Source organism: Arvicanthis niloticus, chromosome 4 (assembly GCF_011762505.2).
Source record: "Arvicanthis niloticus isolate mArvNil1 chromosome 4, mArvNil1.pat.X, whole genome shotgun sequence".
Lineage (NCBI taxonomy): Eukaryota > Metazoa > Chordata > Mammalia > Rodentia > Muridae > Arvicanthis > Arvicanthis niloticus.
This window is the reverse complement of record NC_047661.1, coordinates 22,151,318-22,174,028: the sequence shown is the minus strand read 5'-3', so window position 1 is coordinate 22,174,028 and position 22,711 is coordinate 22,151,318. Positions and strand designations below refer to the sequence as shown.

General features: G+C 38.4%; 1 protein-coding gene across 13 annotated transcripts in view; it reads right to left on the bottom strand.

The window, feature by feature from the left end:
• The window catches only part of Bltp1 (bridge-like lipid transfer protein family member 1), a 198,630-nt gene that overhangs the window by 26,552 nt on the left and 149,367 nt on the right, over positions 1–22,711 (bottom strand). For 6 of the 13 annotated variants that reach the window (XM_076932299.1, XM_076932298.1, XM_076932301.1 and 3 more), the window contains 8 exons: positions 22,156–22,353; positions 21,799–21,929; positions 21,077–21,200; positions 10,638–10,747; positions 9,740–9,830; positions 9,064–9,126; positions 5,687–5,940; positions 2,560–2,775 (listed from right to left, as the gene is read on the bottom strand). In XM_076932299.1, coding sequence (XP_076788414.1) covers positions 2,560–2,775; positions 5,687–5,940; positions 9,064–9,126; positions 9,740–9,830; positions 10,638–10,747; positions 21,077–21,200; positions 21,799–21,929; positions 22,156–22,353 — 1,187 coding nt within the window. The remainder of the gene's footprint in view (positions 1–2,559; positions 2,776–5,686; positions 5,941–9,063; positions 9,127–9,739; positions 9,831–10,637; positions 10,748–21,076; positions 21,201–21,798; positions 21,930–22,155; positions 22,354–22,711) is intronic. The other 7 variants (XM_076932303.1, XM_076932307.1, XM_076932310.1 and 4 more) reach the window with 5 other exon arrangements.

The window sequence follows — 22,711 nt, the reverse complement described above, 5'->3', positions numbered from 1 at the left end:
ACTGGATAGGTACAAGCAGGAAGATATTTCAGACTCTCTGGTCAGCCAGCTTAGCCTACGTGGTAAGCTCTAAGCTGGTGAAAGACCCTGTCTCAGAAAACAAAGTGGACATCTGAGAATTGATACCCCAGGTTGATTCTGATCTCCATTCACCAAAGTATACACATATATGTACACTAAAACATACATAGGAACACACACACACACGCCAAAAACATAACCAAAGTCTAATATTAAATCTGTTTATGTCATCATTTAATGACAGAAACAAATGGTAATCCTGAAGTTATATCTTGATTATTTTCATTTAGCTAGGCTCTATTTGTGCTCAATTTAGGCAGGCCCTATTTGCATAACTGGTTCCAGTCTTTCTTTGTAAACATATCAAAGATTCTTAATTAAGAGTCCTGCATTATTTTCAAAATAGAAATCTTTTCAATCAATACAAAGAAAGGCAAGACATAAATTCGGGCTTATTGAAGCTGCAAACAACCCAGATGTCCCACGACAGAAGAATGGCTACAGAAAATGTGGTTCATTTACACAATGGAATACTACTCAGCTATTAAGAACAAGGACATCCTGAGTTTTGCAAACAAATGATAGAACTAGAAAATATCCTGAGTGAGGTAACTCAGTCTCAAAAGGACACGCATGGTATGTACTCACTAATAAATGGACATTTGCCAATAAAAAGGAACAGAATACCCCAGATACAGTCCACAGAACTCCAAAAGGTCAACAAGCTGAAGGGCTTAAGTGAGGACGCCTCAGTCCCACTTGGGAAGAAGAAAGCAATCACAAGTGGGGAGGGAAGGACCCGGGAGAAAAAAAATGTATGGGGAGTTGGGGGGAAAAGAACTGAAGTCCTGAGGGCCAGCAGAAAGAATGGAAACAGGCAACCTTGGGAGGTAGGAGGTTGGGGGACCCTCCAGAATGCACCAGAGACCTGGGAGGTGAGAGACTCTCAAGACTCAAAGGGAGGGGTAGAGCCCACCTCCAACAGGAAAATAGGGCATCATGTGAGGGAGAGGGTTGCCATCCCACAGTCAAAATTCTGACCCATAGTTGTTTTTGTTTGAAAGAACTACAGGTATAGAAATGAAGAAGAACCTGAGGAAAAGAAGGTCCAGAGACAGGCCCAAAGTGGGATCCTCAAGGGGAGGTCCCAAGGCCTAAAACACTATTATTGAGGCTATGGAGTGCTCACAAAAAGGGACCTATCATGACTGCCCTCCAAAAGACCCAACAAGCAGTTGAAAGAGGCAGATGCAGATATTTGCACCCAATCAATGAACAGAAGCTGGTGACCCCTGTGGTTGAATTAGGGGAAAGCTGGAAGAAGCTGAGGAGGAGGGTGACCATGTAGGAGGACCAGCAGTCTCAATTAATCTGGACCCCTGAGATTTCTCAGACACTGGACCACCAACCAGACAGCATACATACACCAGCTGATATGAGGTGTATACACACATATACAGCAGAGGACTGCCTGGTCTGGGTTTAGTCAGAGAAGATGCACCTAACCCTCAAGAGAGTGGAGGACCCAGGAAGTTTAGAGGTCTGGTAGGGTGGGGGGTGGAGGGACATCCTCATGGAGATAGGGGAGCAGGGAGGAGGTACGGGATGTGGAACAGTTGGAGGGTGGACCTGGAAGTGAATAAAATTTGGAGTTTAATGTTGTGGATAGCCCTGGTCTTGTATTTTGATGCTAATTCTGCTTTCCTGGGATGAGTATATAGTATACAGTATACAGTATACAGGTGACTTCTTGTGAACCTTCTGCCCACCTTAATTTGTAAAATAAAGGCTAGAGCCGGTGGTGATTGGGCAGTAGAAGGGGAGGTGGAATGGAAAAGTTTGGGGGAGAGAGAGAATGACAAAGAGAGAGAGAGAGAGAGAGAGAGAGAGAGAGAGAGAGAGAGGAAGGAGGATTGACAAAGGAGGAGGAAGAAGTGGAAGGACAATGAGAAGATGCACGTGGCCTGGAAAAACCACAAGTTACAAGGGATCTCATAGCTGGGGAACAGAGTAGTGTAGTGGTGAATCTGTCTGATCTAGGCATGTAGCTCGTATTCACAATTACTGAGTTGTGTTTTCTTTGACAGCGCTTATTTGGGTTGGAGATTTACCACAACAGTTTAAAATAAGTAATTAAAAAAAGAAAGAATTCCAAAGAATTCTTTACTTATATCTTTTGTGTATGTTTGTGTGTGTGTGCACTCGCGCACACACACGCACGTGGACACACTACTACTGGGGATTAAATCCTGTGCTCACACAATATACACACACTCTACCACTGAGCTAAAATATCCAGTCAATAGATCTATTTTAATTAATAATTTTACCAGATTCTTAGTCAGATACCTGCTTCTAATTGCCAGAAAAGATGTGTTTGTTTTTAACAAGCTGTATGGTAAAAAATGAATACTATGACTTCAATCAGTTCCTTTTAAAGTCTGTAGTGTTGGACAGGGAAAGTTGTTATAACTCATGCTATATGGACAGTGCTTCTAACTAATGAATCCCAAATAACTTTTCCTGCCAGTCTCTTACCTTCTTAAACTTATATCATCATGCTCCTGCAGAAGGGTGGTTGGGTGAAGGACACATTTTCCACTATCAATTTCAACTCGTATATCAAGTTCAAAGTCAATATTTCTCTCAGTAGCTGTGCCACTAAGACTTCGGTTGACTGGGGTTGTAGGCCATCGTTCAGTAAGCAGCTGATGAACAGCAGCAAAGCCTGTTGCTTTCTTCCGAGAGCTATGTCTGCAGAAAACACGGAATTATTCATTATAGTAAACTGAAGTCTGCTTAGTGAACTATTTCCCAATGTTATATGAGTAAGTCTTTAAAGAAATTTTATTAATTTATAATTTATTAATTTATAGCTAATACTAACCAAGGTCAAAGAAGAACAGATATCACATGATTCCACTTTGAAAGTCAAAACTCACAGAAGTAAGGAAAAGAATGATAGGTACCAGAAGGAACTGTTTTTTTGTTTGTTTGTTTGTTTGTTTTGTTTTGTTTTTTGAGGCTGAGGTGGGTTTATTTTTTTCCCCAATCTGCTTTTATACCATTTTAATTACATGCAAGTATTAAGGTCAGTTCTAGGTTGTGGAACTAGCAATAAAATAGACATAAATAGTCAAAGAACAAGCAAGGCAATAAACAAAGTCACATGATCACTGTTTCTAAGAGATTATCAGGATGACTAAGATATCTGAGCCTACTTCCTTGTCATATTCATGCCTGAAGTCTACTTCTTTGTTCTAGCCTAAGATTCAGATTCCTGCCTGAACTTACTTCCTTGTCATGGCCCAATGTCAGATTCCTGCCTGAAGCCCACTTCCTTATCCTTAGCTAATGTCAGATTCCTGCCAAGCGGTCAGAAAAGTTCTTCACAATTTATAATGTGCATTCACATCTTTTAATAGAGAAATGATAAACACCTAAAATTCTTTTATTTAAATATTTTTTTATTGGATATTTTATTTACATTTCAGATGTGCATAAGGAATTGTCAACAAACACTATTAAGTCTCATCTCCTCAGGCCAGGCTCTAGAAAGTTGGCTGTGCCACACTGACCACAGAGGATGGTCCTGCACTACCTGTTTAGATACCTTAGGAAGCAGACATCTTATGCTCAATGTTCTTGCCAAAAGAAATCATAAAAATAGCCGGGCGGTAGTGGCGCACACCTTTAATCCCAGCACTTGGGAGGCAGAGGCAGGTGGATTTCTGAGTTCGAGGCCAGCCTGGTCTACAGAGTGAGTTCCAGGACAGCCAGGACTATACAGAGAAACCCTGCCTTGAAAAACCAAAAAAAAAAAAAAAAAAAAAAAAAAAAAAAAAAAAAAAAAAAAAGAAATCATAAAAATAAGCTGAAAACTTAGCAAAGATTGCAAAATCATCAAAAATAACTTTTTAAAAATGGCAAGTGTAAAAACAAGAGATACACACTCTGTGCCGTGGAAGCATTTGTTTGACTCAGAGGGCTACTGTTAAAAAAGAATACACATGCTAGAGATGGCTCAGCAGCTAAGAGCACTGATTACTCTTCCGGAGGACCTAGGTTCAATTCCCAGAACCTACATGGCAGTTCACAACCACGGCAAACTCTAGTTCCAGGAATCTGACACCCATTTCTGGTCCCTGCAGAAGTGCACACACAGAGACACTTAGAAAATGAAGGGTAGCCGGGCAGTGGTAGAGCACGCCTTTAATCACAGCGCTTGGGAGGCAGAGGCAGGTGGATTTCTGAGTTCAAGGCCAGCCTGGTCTACAGAGTGAGTTCCAGGCCAGCCAGGGGCTACAAAGAGAAACCCATCTCAAAAAACAAAAAACAAAAAAACAAACAAAAAGAAAATGAAGGTAATTTACACTGACAGCATTGAGAAGATTACAAACAACAAATGTTAAACACTGGTGCTGGAAGACAAACATTTTCTTAAAAGAAACATTAATTCTTAGAAAAGAATTTATACTCAATTCAATAATCAAATGAACTCACAAAAGTTATCTCGTATTTTTTAAACCTTTAAGAAAGCAGACTTGAATTATAATTCTTTGAAGGTTATTTGAAGCTAAATTTCAATAAGTAAAGGAATAGGCCAAAATATGCTAATATGAAAGGTTCCAAAGCAAATGGTTTGCTTCACTGTGGAGAAAGAGTGCAGGAGCCCTCTGAGCTTAGGAAGACTGAGGATGGTAACAGTGGGAACACTTAGTCTTACTGCCACACTTGCAGTGGACCAGGCTTTTACAAGCAGGTAAATTTGAAAGGTCTTTCTAACTCCTCATGAGGGCACATTTCTTAGTAAGACTTTATATCTATCTATCTATCTATCTATCTATCTATCTATCTATCTATCTATCTATCATCTGCTTTTTATTTCATTAACACTGTATTCTTATTTCTTCCAAGAACAATTTAAAATCCCCATCCACTGATACTAACTTCCTTTTTCTATTTGATTTTTTCAACTATATGATACCTTTCAGTGTCTCCTTTTATTTTTATTAAGCCCAGGAGGAGTATTGTTCTCTCCTATATTATAGCTTATAATCAAATCTCTATTTTTGTTTTATTGACAGGTATTATCATGGAGAATTAATTAAAGCAATATAAATAAACCTATTTGTATTTAGAAGAAAACAGCACCATATAAAGTTAAATCACATAAGAAATTATGGATAGGTATCATAATATTACTTGAAAATTAATACTTCTGCCGGGCACTGGTGGCGCATGCCTTTAATCCCAGCACTTGGGAGGCAGAGGCAGGCAGATTTCTGAGTTTGAGGCCAGCCTGGTCTACAGAGTAAGTTCAAGGACAGCCAGGACTACACAGAGAAACCCTGCCTCGAAAAACAAAACAAACAAAAAAAAACAAACAAAAAAAAATTAATACTTTTTTTGCTAATTTATTATTGTTATTATTATGATTTTATATTTAAATCAGAGCCACATGTAGCCCAGGCTGGAGCAGAGTCTGCTATGCAGTCCAGGAGCACCTTAAACTGATTTTCCTGCCTCCATCTTGGAATTACTGGAATTATAGGAATGTGACATCATGCTTGGCTTGTTAAATATGAGGCTGGATAAAATACCTTAGGCTCACTTCTAGATTCTTAATTATCACCTAAAGATCTCACAGAAAAAGGCTACTCACGAGGGTTTCCTGTAAATATAAAATCTTTCCCTTTCTCGGTCTTCATCCTTCTCATCCTTCTCAGAGTCTTCACTGGTAGAAGACAGACTGTCATCCCTTCGGCTGTCCTCGGACTGGAAAGGAACACTTGGTGAAAAGCTGCCTGTGGCTCTGGGAGAGTTGAACACTGAACACGATCCTTCACTAGTTGATGAATAATGTGATGGACCTTCAATTGTTACTGACAAAAGATCCAGTTCTGTCTCCTCTGGAAACTGATTTCAAAAACAGAAAATATAAATCAAATTGTTTTTCAAGTTCTCTTTCAATAAAAACGAGAAAAACTAAAAATATGAAAGATGTAAGTCTAAACATTTCAGAACCTCTGAGTTGAATTTGCTCACTGAACTGAAAGGCAGGTCAGACTCATGAGCACATGAAACAGCACACCAAGGAATGAAACAGGTCAAACCACGGCAAGTTACCACTGACTCTTAAAAAAATCACAGTGAAATTTTACTTTATAGGAACATAAAGCATCATATTTAATTAGTACACATAAAGCAGAAGCAGATTAAGTGTAAGGAAACAATCAAATATAAATCAGAACAGAAGATTGATTTATGATGAGCACAGTGACTGTTAGTAAAGATGGTTTGTAGAGGAACTTGTGGACAAATCTTTAAAACTGAACTTTCATGGATTGACAAAAGATGTGTAAACAGCTGAGTAATGAGACATGTTATCAATTACTCAACCGGTAACCATGCCGTATTTTAAGTAAACAGCTGGAGGCCAGTTTCTTTTCCTTTCTTTCCTTCCTTTTTTAGTTTTTTTGAGACAGGGTTTCTTTGTGTAGCCCTGGCTGCCCAGGAACTAACTCTATAGACAATACTGGCCTCAAACTCAAGACAAATCTTCCTGCCTCTGCCTCCCAAGTGTTGAGATTAAAGGTGCGTGCCACCATACCTTTTATGATGGGCAAGCCAGTTTTGAAGTGTGCAAGACTTGCTATGAACTGATCTCAGTTTCCCAGCTAAACAGTGCTGCTCTAGTGTCATCTAAAAATGAGTAGCCCTGATGAAGTGCAATTGGCAAGAAAATGTAATTTATTATTAAAAAGTAGTAGATGCTGCTGTAAGATTCATGGTAAAATCATAAAATCAAAACATCAAACATTTGTAGAATTCAGGTATTTTTTCCTTAAAAAAATAAATGAGTAAATAAATAGATTTCAGAATATCTTTCAATTTTTAAAGTTGATAAATTTTTGTAAAAGATAAATCTCTTTGCTTGATAATTTATTTTATATAAAATCATACATTCATAATCTATTTTCCAATTTATAACTGCCAAGTCTAATATCTCATGTTATCTAACTTAAGTTTTTTATATAAATAGGAATATACTATTATTTAAAAATAAGGCTTGAATTATCTTCAAGTATTTTTACATTTAATTAATTGTGCATGTATATGTGGAGGGGCTGAGTGCATACATGTGCCAAAATGTACTTGTGGAGGTCAGAAAACCATTTGAGCTAGCTGGTTTTCTACTATGTGGATCCTAGGGAATAAAATTAAATTGACAAGTTTTGTGGCAAGCACCCTCACTGACACATCTCTCTGGCTCACCAAAAATTGGTACCAGCAAGAATGCTCTGATTATAACTGCAGATGTAAAGTACTGGTAGAACACTTGTTTGGTATTTGTGAGGCCTTGGATTCAATCCTCAGTAACACACACACACACACACACACACACACACACACACACACACACACCAAACTAAAACCAAACAGTCATTTAATTAGAAAATCCATTTAAATTCATATACATAATTTATTTTCAAGGTTTTTTGAAAAATAGTAAATCTTTGTCAAACTTAGTATATCATTCATTTAAAAAAAAAAACAAACTATTTTCTTTTATATGTATGTGCCTGAGCATACTATATGCACCACATGTGTGCAGGAGCCTACAGAGGCTAGAAGAAGATATCAAGATTCTCTGGAATTGCAGTTACATATGGTAATGAGGTACCATGTAGGTGATGGGAAGACTTAGGTCTTCCCCAAAAGTATCAAGTGCTCTTAACTGCTGAGCCATGTCCCCAGGCCTTGTATCACATTCTAATTGTTTGGAAATCAAATACAGTTTGACTAAACACAGTATAACTATGGGATCTATACTGAGACTTAAGTCTGAAAGAATGGATAAAGACAAGGAAACGTATTTGGAGTGGTTGCCAATTTTCTTTTTCTTTTTCTTTTTTTTGTTTTTAACTATAATGTAAAAGAAAATTTCTAGGCAGAAATAGATGTCTGGTGTTGTATGTAGAATGTATACATATACACATACATACATATATTAATAGTTTATGTTTACATTAATGATACATTCAGGGTAAAATCTAGCTTAAAATGTTAATTATATTAGTAAGTATTGTGTAGCACATTTTCATTCTGTTCAGAACATAACATTTTTTGAAATGGATCTTTTTAGTTTTATTTTTTGGTGTTAGAGATTAAAATTAGGGGTTAATGCATGATAGCAGTTGGTTTACTGGTGAGCAATATCCATAGCCCTGCTTTTATTTAGAGATAAGGTCTCACTAAGTTTCTCAGGCTGAGAACAAGCTTAGTGGCACATGACTATAATCTCAGCATTGGGAGCCAGAGGCAGGAGGATCAGGAATTCAAGGCAGTCTTCAATGACACTGAGTTTAAAACCAGCCTAGGCTACATGAAACCATGCCTCAAAAACTGAAACCAAAAGGCCAAGTTATTCAGGTTGGGTTTACACTTCCTTCCTTTTGCCTCAGTCTGTCAAGTATCTGAAATGACAGGCATATGCCATCAGATTTAGTTCTGAATATAATATTTAATAAACACTAATGTACTATAGTGACTTAAAAGAATTAGTAGTCAATGATCAATCAGTTTGTTGTTCAGATTTGACTTGTATTTGAAGCACTTAACAAAGATTATTGATTTTAAAATGGCTTACTTCATAGTTAAATATAAGGAGAAAAGATTGATTTCAAGATCAAAAAGAGATTGATTTTAGGATCAAAAAGAGATTAGTTTCAGGATCAAATTAATAGGAAGTGATTTAGTAAACTGCAGTTTTAGAGTTTAAATTTGGCTGAGTTGATTTGATAAGCTTTTTAAAATTCCTCACCTTTGAAGGTCAAAGTAAAGTTAAGCTACATGCAAATATAAAACCCAAATGGGGTATTATAAAATATACATTAAAATAGAATTCCAACAAGCTTGAATCTTTACATAAAGTATTTCTGAGGTGTCAGTTTAGCTTGAAAAGAAGATATTTTGAAAGCAAAATTTCAGGGCAGTTTATTAGTTTTAAAGAAAAAATTTGTGTTGTTTTATAAGTACCTGAAAGTACCCTTCCCCTGGAGAGCTGGACTGTGGTGAACTTCCCCACACTGTGTTTTTCAACTTAATTAAAATAATAAGAAAAGAAAATAAAACATGGAAAATAAAGACAATGTGAACAAAACAATCCACAAATAAACATTTTAACATAAATTTTGACAAGCTGTAGTGTGCAGCTCTAAAGCTGACTTTCCTAATGCCTTCTATTATTTATATCCTGTGCACTATTAACACATAAATGAGTATTTATTTCACATTAACAACTGCACAAAAGACAGTTTAACATGGGTCCTTACTAACAAAAACTGCTTAACAAAATTCACAACCAATCCCATGTAAGAGCACATAGCTATGAGACTTTTACTGTACACACATCTGACCATGTACATGCAGTAGGGCTCTTCTGGGCAGTGCTTGCTGACTACCACTGCAGATACTACTGCTGTTTCAACCTGTCATTGTAGGCGACAAGTTCTACTTTTGAAATGATATAATATATCATTATATATTAATATATTAATAATATAATTTTATATATTTTATATATTATGTAATTAATAATATATAATATAATTAATAATATAATAATATATAATTAATAATATCATATTGCAAGTCTGCAATTTTTAAAAACTACTTAGCAACATAAATTTTTAACAAGTACAGTCTTTCTTACTGTATCCTGGATGTTAAAGGTTACTCTGGGTCCAGGAGATGCTGCATCCACACGGATTTCTGGGAGCTCATCAGTTTCTCCTATTCGAGAACTATAAGTAAAATAGTTATGATGTAAGCATAAATATGCAACACAGATATAAAACACAAAACCCCAACATGGTCGCTTTAAAATAAACCTTGGCTTTATACAAGTCTTATTAATGTCATTAACATTCTATCTCTATTAACCTTATCAGATGACTGATATTTTGGCATTCCATGTATTAATCTTCAAGATCTGTAGAAAAGCCCTGTCTCAATTAACTTCAAGTTTTCTAAAATTAAACCTATAAAAAGAATTTATACTTATTTTTGGGAGAAAGGGTTGTCATATATTCTGGCCAGCCTGGAATCCACTATGCAGCTGATACAGAGAATGTGCTTGAGTTCTGACCTCCTTATCTATCCTAAGAGCTGGCATTACAGACATACACCATCCAATTTGTGTGGTATTAGAAATTAAACCCAGGGCTTCATATGTGCTGGGCAAACATTCTACCAACCACTCTAGAACACACCTCAGGGATTTATACATCTTATTTTTATAGTGCTGACTTAATATTCTAACAGGATTTTTAATGTCTACCATCATCTTTTCTAAATTGACTATTTAGAAAGCAACCACCAGTATGCAAATTTTCATTTCTTCATATAGTCTGTAAGCTTATACATAAGGCATACCTAAATAAAATTACCTTACTAAAATGTTCTTATTATGTTTAAGACTAAAGGTTTGAGCTTTCCTTATACCAACGATGTTTGACAGTAACTGTGATTTCTATTTTACTTCTAAGGGTGATTTATTTATTATCAAAAAAAGTATTGAGTCTTGGTTAATTGGTTAAAAGATGTATTACCTTGCTCTTTCCATTCTCTTAAGAGGTGGTCTTCCAGAAGCTGAAATGCTCTTTGATCGGCTGTAACTTGGTTTGTAACCTAAACCCCATTTATCCTTGAGGGAAGCAGCCTAATAAAATGGTAGAGGAAAAAAAAAGTGACTCAAGGCAATTGTATACTGATGTGTAGGCTTCAGTGCCATAATGCACAAGTGAAACATAACACTCTTGAGACCACTCCTGACATGGCTCCAGACACTCAGAGACCCCAGACACACTAAGAGGAACAAGTAAGTGGTGGAGAAATGGAAGAGAAAGAGAAACAGAAGAATGTGGTCACAATGAAGAGAGGCAGAACTGGAGACACGAGGGTATCGTGGAACAGCCTGCAGTGAATGGCAGGTTCCATGATGCCACCTGGAACCACAGTAGGCTCCTGGCCTGTGCTGCCACTGTGGGTCTGTGGTCCTGTAATATCAGGGATATGGTAACTACCAAAAGCCAGGAGGAAGTCCCTGGTCTGGACTCTAGCCTGAGCCTGCAGATATGTTAATGTTTGAGGGCTGTGCAGAACTTGTCCCCACCCCTCACTTAGGCACCATGGGAGAGTTGGCCCTGGGAGCTTGAGAGCAGGAGGGCTGATCCTGCCTCTAGTCCAGTTGCAATTCTTGGGAGAACAGGCTCTGAATGCTGTGGAAGTTGCTGGTGAGCCAGCCCTGAAGATATGAGCATGGGAGAGCTGCCCCTACTGTAGAGTGAAAAATTATAAAGGCCATTTTATGAAATATGTGTAGATTTTTCGCCTTATAGAACGCGGAACTGAAAATAAGATTTCAGGCCTTCACATTCAGGTGAAGGACACTTGTCAGATTACATTCCTCAAGCCTCTCCCACCTATGGGTGGGGGAGGCCCAAGGCAGGAAGACACATTCCTGACCACAGATAAAAGATGCTGCTACCTAGGTGGGGCTATAGCCGGAAAAAAGCAAAGATAGTTAATCTGAAATAGTTGGTAAATGGCAGGATAGGATACAATAGCATGGTAAAAACCACATTTTTGAGAAGAATGAGTGTGCAGAGTGATTTTCACATGACTCTAGATCATTTGGGCTAGATTCTCTGAAATGTTCTACTGTTCTTGGTCATCCCTCCCTTGGTCTTCCCAGTGCTATGTTCAAAATTTGTAAAACAACCAATCATGTGTAAGTGCGTAAAAATGCAACCATTCATGTGTAAGCTCGCGAAAATGCAACCATTCATGTGTAAGCGCGAAAATGCCTCCCTTCCCCCACCCCATGCTATGAAAGACCCTTTAACCCACCACTCTCGGCCAAAACCTTGCTCTTGGAGCTAAAGAGCTTGTAGTTTTGACTTCCGGCTTACTTCCCTAATAAAGCCTCTGCTGACTGCATCCAGGTATGGTTTCTTGTGATCTTTGGGTGGTCGTGATCTGAGACTTGAGGAAGGGTCTCCCGAGCATGGGGGTCTTCATTACCACTTGTCTCATATACAGTGGCATAAACAAGGGAAAGGTACCTTGCTACCCGCTTGCTCCTCACTACCTGCATGTAACAGGCTGTAGACCTAGCCCTAAGGTCACAAGAGCAGAAGAGATGCCCCTGCCCCTCACTAGGTGCAGCACTTGGGAGAGAAGACCCTGCACCTTACCTGGGCAGCACAGTAGAGCTGACAGTGATAACAGGGGTGCAGGCAAGCCAGCTCAGCCTTTGCCACCTACGGCAGGCAGGAGAGCAAGCCACAGGGCTCATGAGAATGGGAAAACAAGCCATGTCCCTCACCAACTACAACAGTGTGGAGAGCAGGCTCTACACGCTTCCTGGGCAAGGTAGAGCTGGCCCTAGTTGAGGGGGTTGCTGGTAAGCAGGCCACACAATAAAGAAATCCCAAAGGGAAACTACCCTGGAGATAGAAAACCTAGCAAAGAGATCAGGAGTCATAGACTCAAGTATCACCAACAGAATACAAGAGATATCAGAGAGAATCTCATGTGTAGAAGATACCATGGAAAACACTGACACAACTGTCAAAGAAAATGCAAAAAGCTCCTAACCCAAAACATCCAGGAAACCCAGGACACAATGAGAAGACCAAACCTAAGGATAATAGGTATAGATGAGAGTGAAGATTCTCAACTTAAAGGGCCAGTAAATGTCTTCAACAAAATTATAGAAGAAAACTTCCCTAACCTAAAAAAAGAGATGTCCATGAACATACAAGAAGTCTACAGAGACTCCCAGCCCAGAGCACTGGTTCCTTCCGGTCTGGGCCCAGGAACTGAGCAGATCCAAGACAGCAGCTCTGCCCCCAATCTCTAAGAACCCAGAGGAAGAGGGGCTCCCAGGAACTCTAACCGGGGCAGTATCTTAGGTAAGCAGACAGCAAGGCCCACCCCAAACAGGAAGTAACTGGGACCCACAAGAACCCAGGAAGTCACTCCCAGCCCTGAGCACTGGTTCCTTCTGGTCTGGGCCAGAGCACTGAGCAGATCTTGGGTGGCAGCTCTGCCCCCAATCTCTAAGAACCCAAAGGAAGCAGGGATCCCATGAGCTCTAACCCAGGCAGTATCTTAGGTAAGCAGACAGCAACGTTCACCCCAAAGAGGGAGTAACTGTGACCCACAAGGACCTAGAAAGTCACTCCCAGCCCAGAGCACTGGTTCCTTCTAGTCTGGGCCAGAGTACTGAGCAGATCTTGGGTGGCAGCTCTGCCACCAATCTCTAAGAACTCAGAGGAAACGGGACTCCCAGAGCTCTAACCTGGTCAGCATCCTGTCTGCGCTTGAGCACTGAGCAGATTTTGGGCCCTAGCCCATACCCCAGTAGTTAAACCCACCCCACAACGTCCTGATACAACCAAGATAATAGGAAAGACAGGCTCCAGTCAGGGACAGGGCAGGTAGCACTAAGGAGATACAGATGGCAAAAGGCAAGCGCAAGAACATAAGCATCAGTAACCCAGGGTACTTGGCATCATTAGAACCTAGTTCTCCCACACAAGAAAGTCCTGAATTCCCCATATCACCAGGAAAGCAAGATTCAGATTTAAAATCACTTCTAATGATGATGATAGAGGACTTTAAGAAGGACATAAATAACACTCTCAAAGAATTTGAGGAGAACACAGCTAAACAGGTAGAAGCCCTTAAAGAGGAAACACAAAAATCCCTTAAAAAATTACAAGAGAACACAACAAAACAGGTGAAGGAATTGAACAAAACCATCCAGGACATAAAAATGGAAGTAGAAACAATCAAGAAATCACAAAGGGAGACTACACTGGAGATAGAAAACCTAGAAAAGAAATCAGGAGTCATAGACACAAGCATCACCAACAGAATACCAGAGATAGAAGAGAGAATCTCAGGTGCAGAAGATACCATAGAAAATATCAACACAACTTTCAAAGAAAACACAAAATGCAAAAAGTTCTTAACACAAAATATCCAGGAAATCCAGGACACAATAAGGAGACCAAACCTAAGGATAATAGGTATAGATGAGAGTGAAGATTCCCAACTTAAAGGGCCAATAAATGTCTTCAACAAAATTATAGAAGAAAACTCCCCTAATCTAAAGAAAGAGATGCCCATAAACATACAAGAAGCCTATAGAACGCCAAATAGACTAGACCAGAAAAGAAATACCTCCCATCACATAATAATCAAAACACCAAGTGCACAAAACAAAGAAAGAATATTAAATGCAGTAAGGGAGAAAGGCCAAGTAACATATAAAGGCAGACCTATCAGAATTACACCAGATTTCTGACCAGATACTATAAAAGCTAAAAGATGCTGGACAGATGTCATACAGACACTAAGAGAACACAAATGCCAGCCCAGGCTAATATACCCAGCAAAACTCTCAATTACCATAGATGGAGAAACCAAGATATTCCATGACAAAACCATCCAGTGGAAAAAGGACAGCATTTTCAACAAATGGTGCTGTTTCAACTAGAGGTCAGCATATAGAATGCAAATAAATCCATTCTTATCTCCTTGTACAAAGTTCAAGTCCAAGCGGAAAAAGGACCTCCGCATAAAACCACATACACTGAAATAGAAGAGAAGGTGGGGAAGAGACTTGAACACATTGGAACAGTGGAAAAGTTCCTGAACAGATCACCAATGGCTTATGCTCTAAGATTAAGAATTGACAAATGGGACCTCATAAAATTGCAAAGTTTCTGTAAGGCAAAGGACACTGTCAATAGGACAAAACGACAACCAACAGATTGGGAAAAGATCTCTACCAATCCTACATCTAATAGAGGGTTAATATCCCATATATGCAAAGAACTCAAGAAATTAGACTTCAGACAAACAAATACCCCTATTAAAAATGGGGTACAGAGGTAAACAAAAAATTCTCAACTGAGGAAACTCGAATGGCCGAGAAGCACCTAAAGAAATGTTCAACATCTTTAGTCATCAGGGAAATGCAAATCAAAACAACCCTGAGATTCCACCTCATACCAGTCAGAATGGCTAAGATAAAAAACTCAGGTGAGAGTAGATGCTAGTGAGGATGTGGAGATAGAGGAACTTTCTTCCATTATTGGTGGGACTGCAAGCTGGTACAATGACTCTAGAAATCAGTCTGGCAGTTCCTCAGAAAATTGGAAAAAATTACCTGTGACCCAGCTATACCATTCCTGGGCATATACCCAGAAGATACTCCAGCATATAACAAGGACATATGCTCCACTATGTTCATAACAGCCTTATTTATAATAGCCAGAAGCTGGAAAGAACCCAGATGTCCTTCAACAGAAAAATGGTTACAGAAAATGTGGTACATTTAAACAATGGAGTATTACTCAGCTAATAAAAACAATGAATTCATGAAATCCTTAGGCAAATGGATGGAACTAAAAAAAATAACATCCTCAGTGAGGTAACCCAATCATAAAAGAACACACATGGTATAAACTCACTGATGATTGGATATTAGCCCAAAAGCTTGCAATACCCAAGATACAACTCACAGACCACATGAAGCTCATGAAGAAAGAAGATCAAGTGTGGGTGCTTTGGTCCTTCTTAGAAGGAGTAACAAAATACTCATGGGAGCAAATATGGAGACAAAGTGTGGGACAGAACCTGAAGGAGGGGGTCATTGGAGACTGTTCCACCTGGGTATCCATCCCATGTGCAGTTAACAAAGGTAGACGCTGATGTGGATGCCAGGAAGTGCATGCTGACAGGAGCCTGATATAGCTGTCTCCTTAGAGGTCTGCCAGAGTCTGACATATTCAGATGCAGATGCTCATAGCTAACCATTGAACTGATCAAGGGGTTCTCAATAGAGGAGTGAGAGAAAAGACTGAAGGAGCTGAAAGGTGTTGTGGTCCCATGGGGACAGCAACAATACCAACCAACCAGAGCTCCCAGGGTCTAAACCACCAGCCTGGGAGCACATAGGGAGGAACCCATGGCTCTAGCTGTATATGTAGGGGAGGATGGCCTTGTTAGGCATAGGTGGGAGAGGTGGTCCTTGGTCCCAGTGAAGGCTGAATGTCCCAGTGTTGGGGAATTCGAGGGTGGGAAGGTGGTAATGGGTGGGTGGGGCCTCATAGAAGCAGAAGGAAGGTAAATGAGCTAGGGGGTTCCTGAGTAGGGGGAAAATGGGGAAAGGGGATAACATCTGAAATGTAAATAAAATATCCCTCCACCCCCAAAAAAGAATATTAAAAACTATTTTAATTAATGCGTTAGGGACCTCATGGATCCAAAAGCAGTGTAAGAACAGCTGGACAATACAACCAGAAATTCTAAGAATGACCAAAAATGATACAACAACAAAAAAGCAAAACAGTAGAGATAAATATACTAACAGGAGTGGAAAAAAAAAAAAGCTTTTATAAGTATATCAGCAGGCTGGACATGATGAAGAAAGAATCACTGAGATTGAAACAGAATCACGCAAACTTCCAAAGTTAAAAGTCAAGAAAATGGAGCAAACCAAAACCCAAACCAACCAACCAGACACCCACCCACCCACCCACCCAACCAACCAACCAAGCAAGCAACCCCATAGAATGCCTATGAATTGAGGGAAATTATAGAATACATAAAGAGGTACAATGGCAATCTCAGAAGGAAGTAGGAGAAGAGTAAGTAATAGCCTTCCTTCCCAAGCACAGTTCTCTGTAGACTAGGGCAATTAGGAAGGGTACCTGATGGGGAGTAAGCTCTTCCTAGTAACTCCCCATTAAGAGCAGTTGATCTACAGCCCTAGTAGATGCCTTCTCATATTGCTTAGCCATGGGAGCAACCCAGTGGTTTTGACTCAGTAAAGAATAAAAATGACACCCAGTTTGCCCTAAGAAGTGATGCCAGTAAGAAAAGAGTAAAGAAAAATACTTAAGGTGTTGAGAAAACAAAACCTCCAAATAATCTAGAGTTTTACAAGAAGCTATTCTTCAAAGATGAAGGAAAGTAAGACTTTCTCAGACAAACAAAAATAAAGAACTGTTGTCTACAGAGTTGTTTTGCAAGAAATAGTAAGATTTCTATAGAGATGAAAAACGATACAGACTGGAAACACGGACCTCTTATAAGGTAGAGTATCAAAGTATAAAGCGAAGACAAAAATTACCTCATTTTTCTATTCTTAATTGATCTAGCTAATAATTTGTGTTATGTGTGCTTACATATATTATAATTATTACAAATATATACACATATGTTGCATAACTTAAGTATATGCATATATCACACTTATATACATGCTTAAACATGAGAAATGCATGACCATCATGGCAAGAGGGATTATTTTATTACAATAGGTACTCATGCTACATATGAGGTAGTATAGTGTTATCTGAAAGCAACCTGGGATTTAGTTGTGCATTTATATTATAAAATTTAAAACAACCACTAAAAATGCATTAAATTATTTAATAATTGATTTTAAAGACAGAGAAAATAGAATAAAAAATGTTCAGTTAAAACTACAAAAGACAAGCAAAAAGATGAAAGCATGAATAGAGAACAAAAGCAATACAAAGCAATACAAAATAGGTAGATGTTTAATCCAATGGTATCAATACCAAACTTATAATAAGTTTTAATATCAATGATTTAAACTATGCAAGGCAAAAACTAACAGAAATACAAAGAGAAACAGATGGATTCACTATTATGGTGGAGACCTCTCATCAGACCCAGTGCACACTGAAAATCCAGCTGGACATACTTAAACTCAGCTGCACATCTGTCACATAGATTTAATCAACGGCTACTGAAGACTTTGTTCATTAACAGCACATACAAAATCTTCTCGAGTCAACATGGAAAATTCACCCAAACAGGCCACATTCTAGGTCCTAAGATTTGCTATAACATATTTAAAGGGCTGAAACCATATAATGAGTGCTGTTTTAAACTGCAATGTAATTTAACAAAATGTATGTGTCTGTGTCAGAAAATTATCTAGAAAAAATGCTTCAAGATTAAACAACACATTTCTAAATAGCATGTGTCAAAGAAGTAGTCAACTTTTAAATTATTTTCAACTAGATGAAAATAAAAATAACACAAAGATCTGTGATAGGCAATGGAAGCAGGGCTTAACTTGAAATTTACAAAATTAAATGGGTATCTACGATTAGCTGTCTAAATTTAGATGATAGAAAAGTTAAACAGGAAAAAGAAGAACTACATATTTCCACAGAAGTCAATGAAACAGAGAGGAAATCAATAGACAGAAGTCAACAAAAGAAGAGATTAACAAAACCAATGAGCCTCTAGGCAGGCTTCAAAGGTGGAGCTCACTAACACAGGAAAGGAAGCAAAGGACAGGACTACAGGACTACAAACATTGAAATCTGAGAATGAATCTGAATGAACTAGATTGATTCTTTGAAAGATATAGTTGACAATATTACACAAGAAGAAAAAAGTTCTGAATAGACCCATGTTTATTAAAATAAATAAATAATTTGTCTAGAACAGAAAGCAACAGGTCCAAATGAAAGCCCTGATGAATTACAGCAGGCGTCTAAGGAAGGTCATTTTCTATCAGCACTTCAGAAGGCGGTAGCAGCAAATACTTCCTAACACACTGAGTGAGATCACCATTACCACAATATCAAATCTAAAAGGACACTGCTAGAAAGAAAAATTATAAATTGCTATCTTTTAAAACAGATATAAAATCAGCAAACCAAGTCCAAATAATTCTGGGTATTCAAGGGTAATTCAACACTCAAAATTCAATTAATGTAATTCACCATATAGTCAAGTTAAACAAGAAAATTAATGTGATTATATTAATAGATACAGAAAAGGTATTTGATTAAACCTGACATCCCCTCACATTAAAAGTTAAGTAATCTAAGATTGAGAGAAGCTTTCTTTTGTGTGTATGTGTGTGTGCATAGGCCATAAATCAATGTCAGGTGTCTTCTTACTTCCTGAGACAGGGTCCCTCAGAGAACTGGGCACTCACCAACTAGGTGACTGACGGGCTAGCAAGTCTCCACCTGGCCAGTGCTTGGGTAAGTCCAAGAGCACAACGCCACATGGGCAATTTTAAGTGCATGCCAGGGACATAACTTAGGTGCTCATGCTTGGGTAGCAAGTTCACTTTATCACCAAGCCATCTCCCAGCCTTGAAGGGAGTGTGTTGAATTGGGTAGAGAAAAAATTGTAAAAAACCTGTAGAGCTAACATACTAAGTGGTCAAAAACTCCAAACTTATCCACTAAGAACAGAAACAAGGTAAGGAAGTCCCCCTTGAATCTAGAATATCCCCCAAAGGCACATGCTGAGAGGCTCTGTTCCCAGCCCATAATAGAACAACTAGCAGGTGACTGAAACTTAGGAGTGAATCACAGTTGCAAAGTTAGGTAACTGTGACATGCCATGGATACTGAGATCCTCTGTGGCTGTTTGTTCTCCCCCTTCCCCAAGCTGTATCTCTCTTCCTCTTTCACTGCTTCCTGGCTACCATGAAGTGAGCAGGTCTCTGCTACACCTCCCATCACGATGTGCTCTACCACCATGGACACAAACAAAGCAACAGGATTAGGGACAGAGATTGGAACCATGAACCAAAATAAACCTTTTCTTCTTATATGTTGATGATTTCCCTCTCACCATTCCTTTCCAACACTGCCCTCAAAGGAATATAAATCAGGAAGGAAGGAATAAAGCTACCTCTGCTTACAGTTGTGACACAATGGTCTATGTAGAAAATACAGAACGTCCTACTTGAAACTTACAAACAACTAAATCATAATCAGGATATAAAATGAATATATAAAAGCCAATTTGCTCTTCTAAATACTTGCAATGAACAAAGAGAATGTGAAATTTGAAACACATGTAATTTATACTTGCCCAATTCAAAGTAAAATATTTCATTATAAATCTTATAAAATGTGTATAGGAGTTATTATATGAAGAAAACTAGAGCCGGGCAGTGGTGGCGCACACCTTTAATCCCAGCACTTGGGAAGCAGAGGCAGGCGGATTTCTGAGTTCAAGGCCAGCCTGGTCTACAAAGTGAGTTCCAGGACAGCCAGGGCTACACAGAGAAACCCTGTCTCAAAAAGCCAAAAAAAAACAAAACAAAACAAAAAAAAAAAAAAACAAAAAAAAAACTAAAATTCTGATGACAGAAATCAAAGAGCTTAAAAATGGGGCAATACTTTACATCAGTATTGTCAAGTAGAATACTAGTCAAGGATAAGGAATGAGAAGGGAGCACAATGGGTTTATTGCAGTGAAACCGGCGTGTATCTAACACAGAATACAAGTCATCATATGTTTATCCTAAAGCACAGAGTGCACAGCCTCAAAAGGGAACCCTCTGGTAAATTACCAACCTTGGCAACTGAGCACATGTAGGTGCATCAGCTGTGGTGAGAGTAATGCTCTCACAGAGAATATTGAGAGTAGCTAATACAATATATGTGTGCAGGGAAATCTCAAAACATTCCTGAGAATTTTGCTAGGAACTTAAAATTGCTCTAAAAATTGTATTTTATTAAAAAGATAAAGCAGAAAAGAGAGATTGTGACTTAGAGGTAAATATTGAAAAACTGGAGGTAAAGACATGGAAAAAGATTGCCCATTTCTGGGAGCACACACTAGAGGTTCAAAGCCAGTGAGTCCATGAATGTCAGGAAACCACAGTAATTTGGGCCTAAGTACAGCACTCCATCGCCTGGATTTGAAATTTGACTCCATCAGCATTAAAGGCTAGATAAAACCAGAACAAATTACTTAACCTCTCTGTGTATCAGTTGTGACATTTCTAAAATGAGAAAAAGGCTCCATATGGTTGCTGTGGAGATTTATGGGTGGTAAAAGGCAAAGTGTTTAAATAGTGCTCTGTATACAGGTCTGTTTTCATAAATATCATGGTTAAGTTTCAAAAAGTAAGCATTTAAAAATAGTCTTCTGAGATTCTTAAGTATGTACTCACTCGCATACTGGACCTCCGTAACTTTTTACGAACATCTCTTCGGATGTCATTTACAGCCACAGACTCCAACTGCTGGTAACGCTGAATTTCCTGATTTATGGTTCCTTCACTTGCACCCAATTTTCTAAATGAAACAAAACAAAACAAACAAACAAAAACCCCACCAAAATAGGTTACTGTAAAGAAGCAAGAAAGTCCAAGTGACTTCTCACTACTTCTCTCAGCCCTCTCACTGCTCAGGAAAGCCAAGGATCATGTCTGGATAACCCAACTCCTGTAAACTTAATGCTCATATTTGGTAAATTACAAAAGACATGCTAGCACCTAGGGAAATGCTTTTACACTCTCTACTCACTGATATATCTCAAGGTGCAAGCAATCTCATGAAAACCAAACATTCACCCTATAGAAAAATGTATGATGATTTTGGAAGACATATTTTGCCTCAAGTAATTTTTCTCCCTGAAGATAAAACTCAAATTAATGGAAACTATATATTAGTACATGATAATTTATAGAGAACCTTTAAGGTCATACTCACTATATTTCAAAACTCCTGTATTTTGGAAAATCCTGATTTAATAAAATTCAATTTGAACACTAGAAAAGATGAAGCATGGCCACTTTGAGAAAATGAAAGTTTCAAAATTTAGCAAGAAGAATATTTATCCTATTATCCTACTACTAGAGAATGCTATAGTAAGTAAAAAACAATGACATACTTAAGATCATCTATTACTTTGGCCTGTTCATTCAGTTCTCTGATGTCCACTAGACGCTTCATAATCTTTCTTCCTCTGGGTTCTCCTGGCTGACTAGAAGATGCTCCTTGTCTTCGATAATCTACAGCTTCCTAAAAAAAAAAAAAAAAAAAAAAAAAAAAAAAAAAAAAAAAAAATCAAAGTATATATGTTAATACCATTTTCAGTTCATACAGACCATCTATACTACAAAAATCACTGCCTTAGATCAAAAAGAGCATGCAAGAATCAACGCCATCTACAGCAGCTAAGATGATTGCAATTCTCCACTGATTCAAGCCCCTCATTTTATAAGGTATCTACTGAGTTGCTACCTACGTTTCCCCATGAGTGTGCTCTGCATGCTTTCAAATGGGACTGGCTAGACTGAGGGGAGCCCCGAATCTCTGAATCACACAGATACTCTGCAGGAACAGAATAGCGCTGATTTGGCCCCAGGCCTAGTAGGTGATTTACAAGTCGCTGCCCAAAGGTGAGTTTGTGGCCATCTCCACTTACTGAACTTCCATCTGAACTCTAAATAATAAACAGTATTATTAATTTAAAATTTCTTTTCAAGACAAAACTATTTAATGATGCAACAGATAAATGTATTTAAAATCAAAACCAGAATGAAATCTAAAAGTCACTTTCATTTTTGCTACTAAATAACTTGATACAATAGAATAAGCAGTATAGTTAGAAAAACACATTTTAAATGTATATATCACAGTATAAACACCTTTGCTTTTTGAAAGACTTATTTGTAAAACCCTTTCCCAAGGTATGATTTCAGACCATAAGACCCATCCATTTAGAATGTGTAACTCAGTGGCTTTAGGATGGATGGCCAGAGCTGAGCAGTCACTACCACACTCTCAGCTCCAGCCAGCAA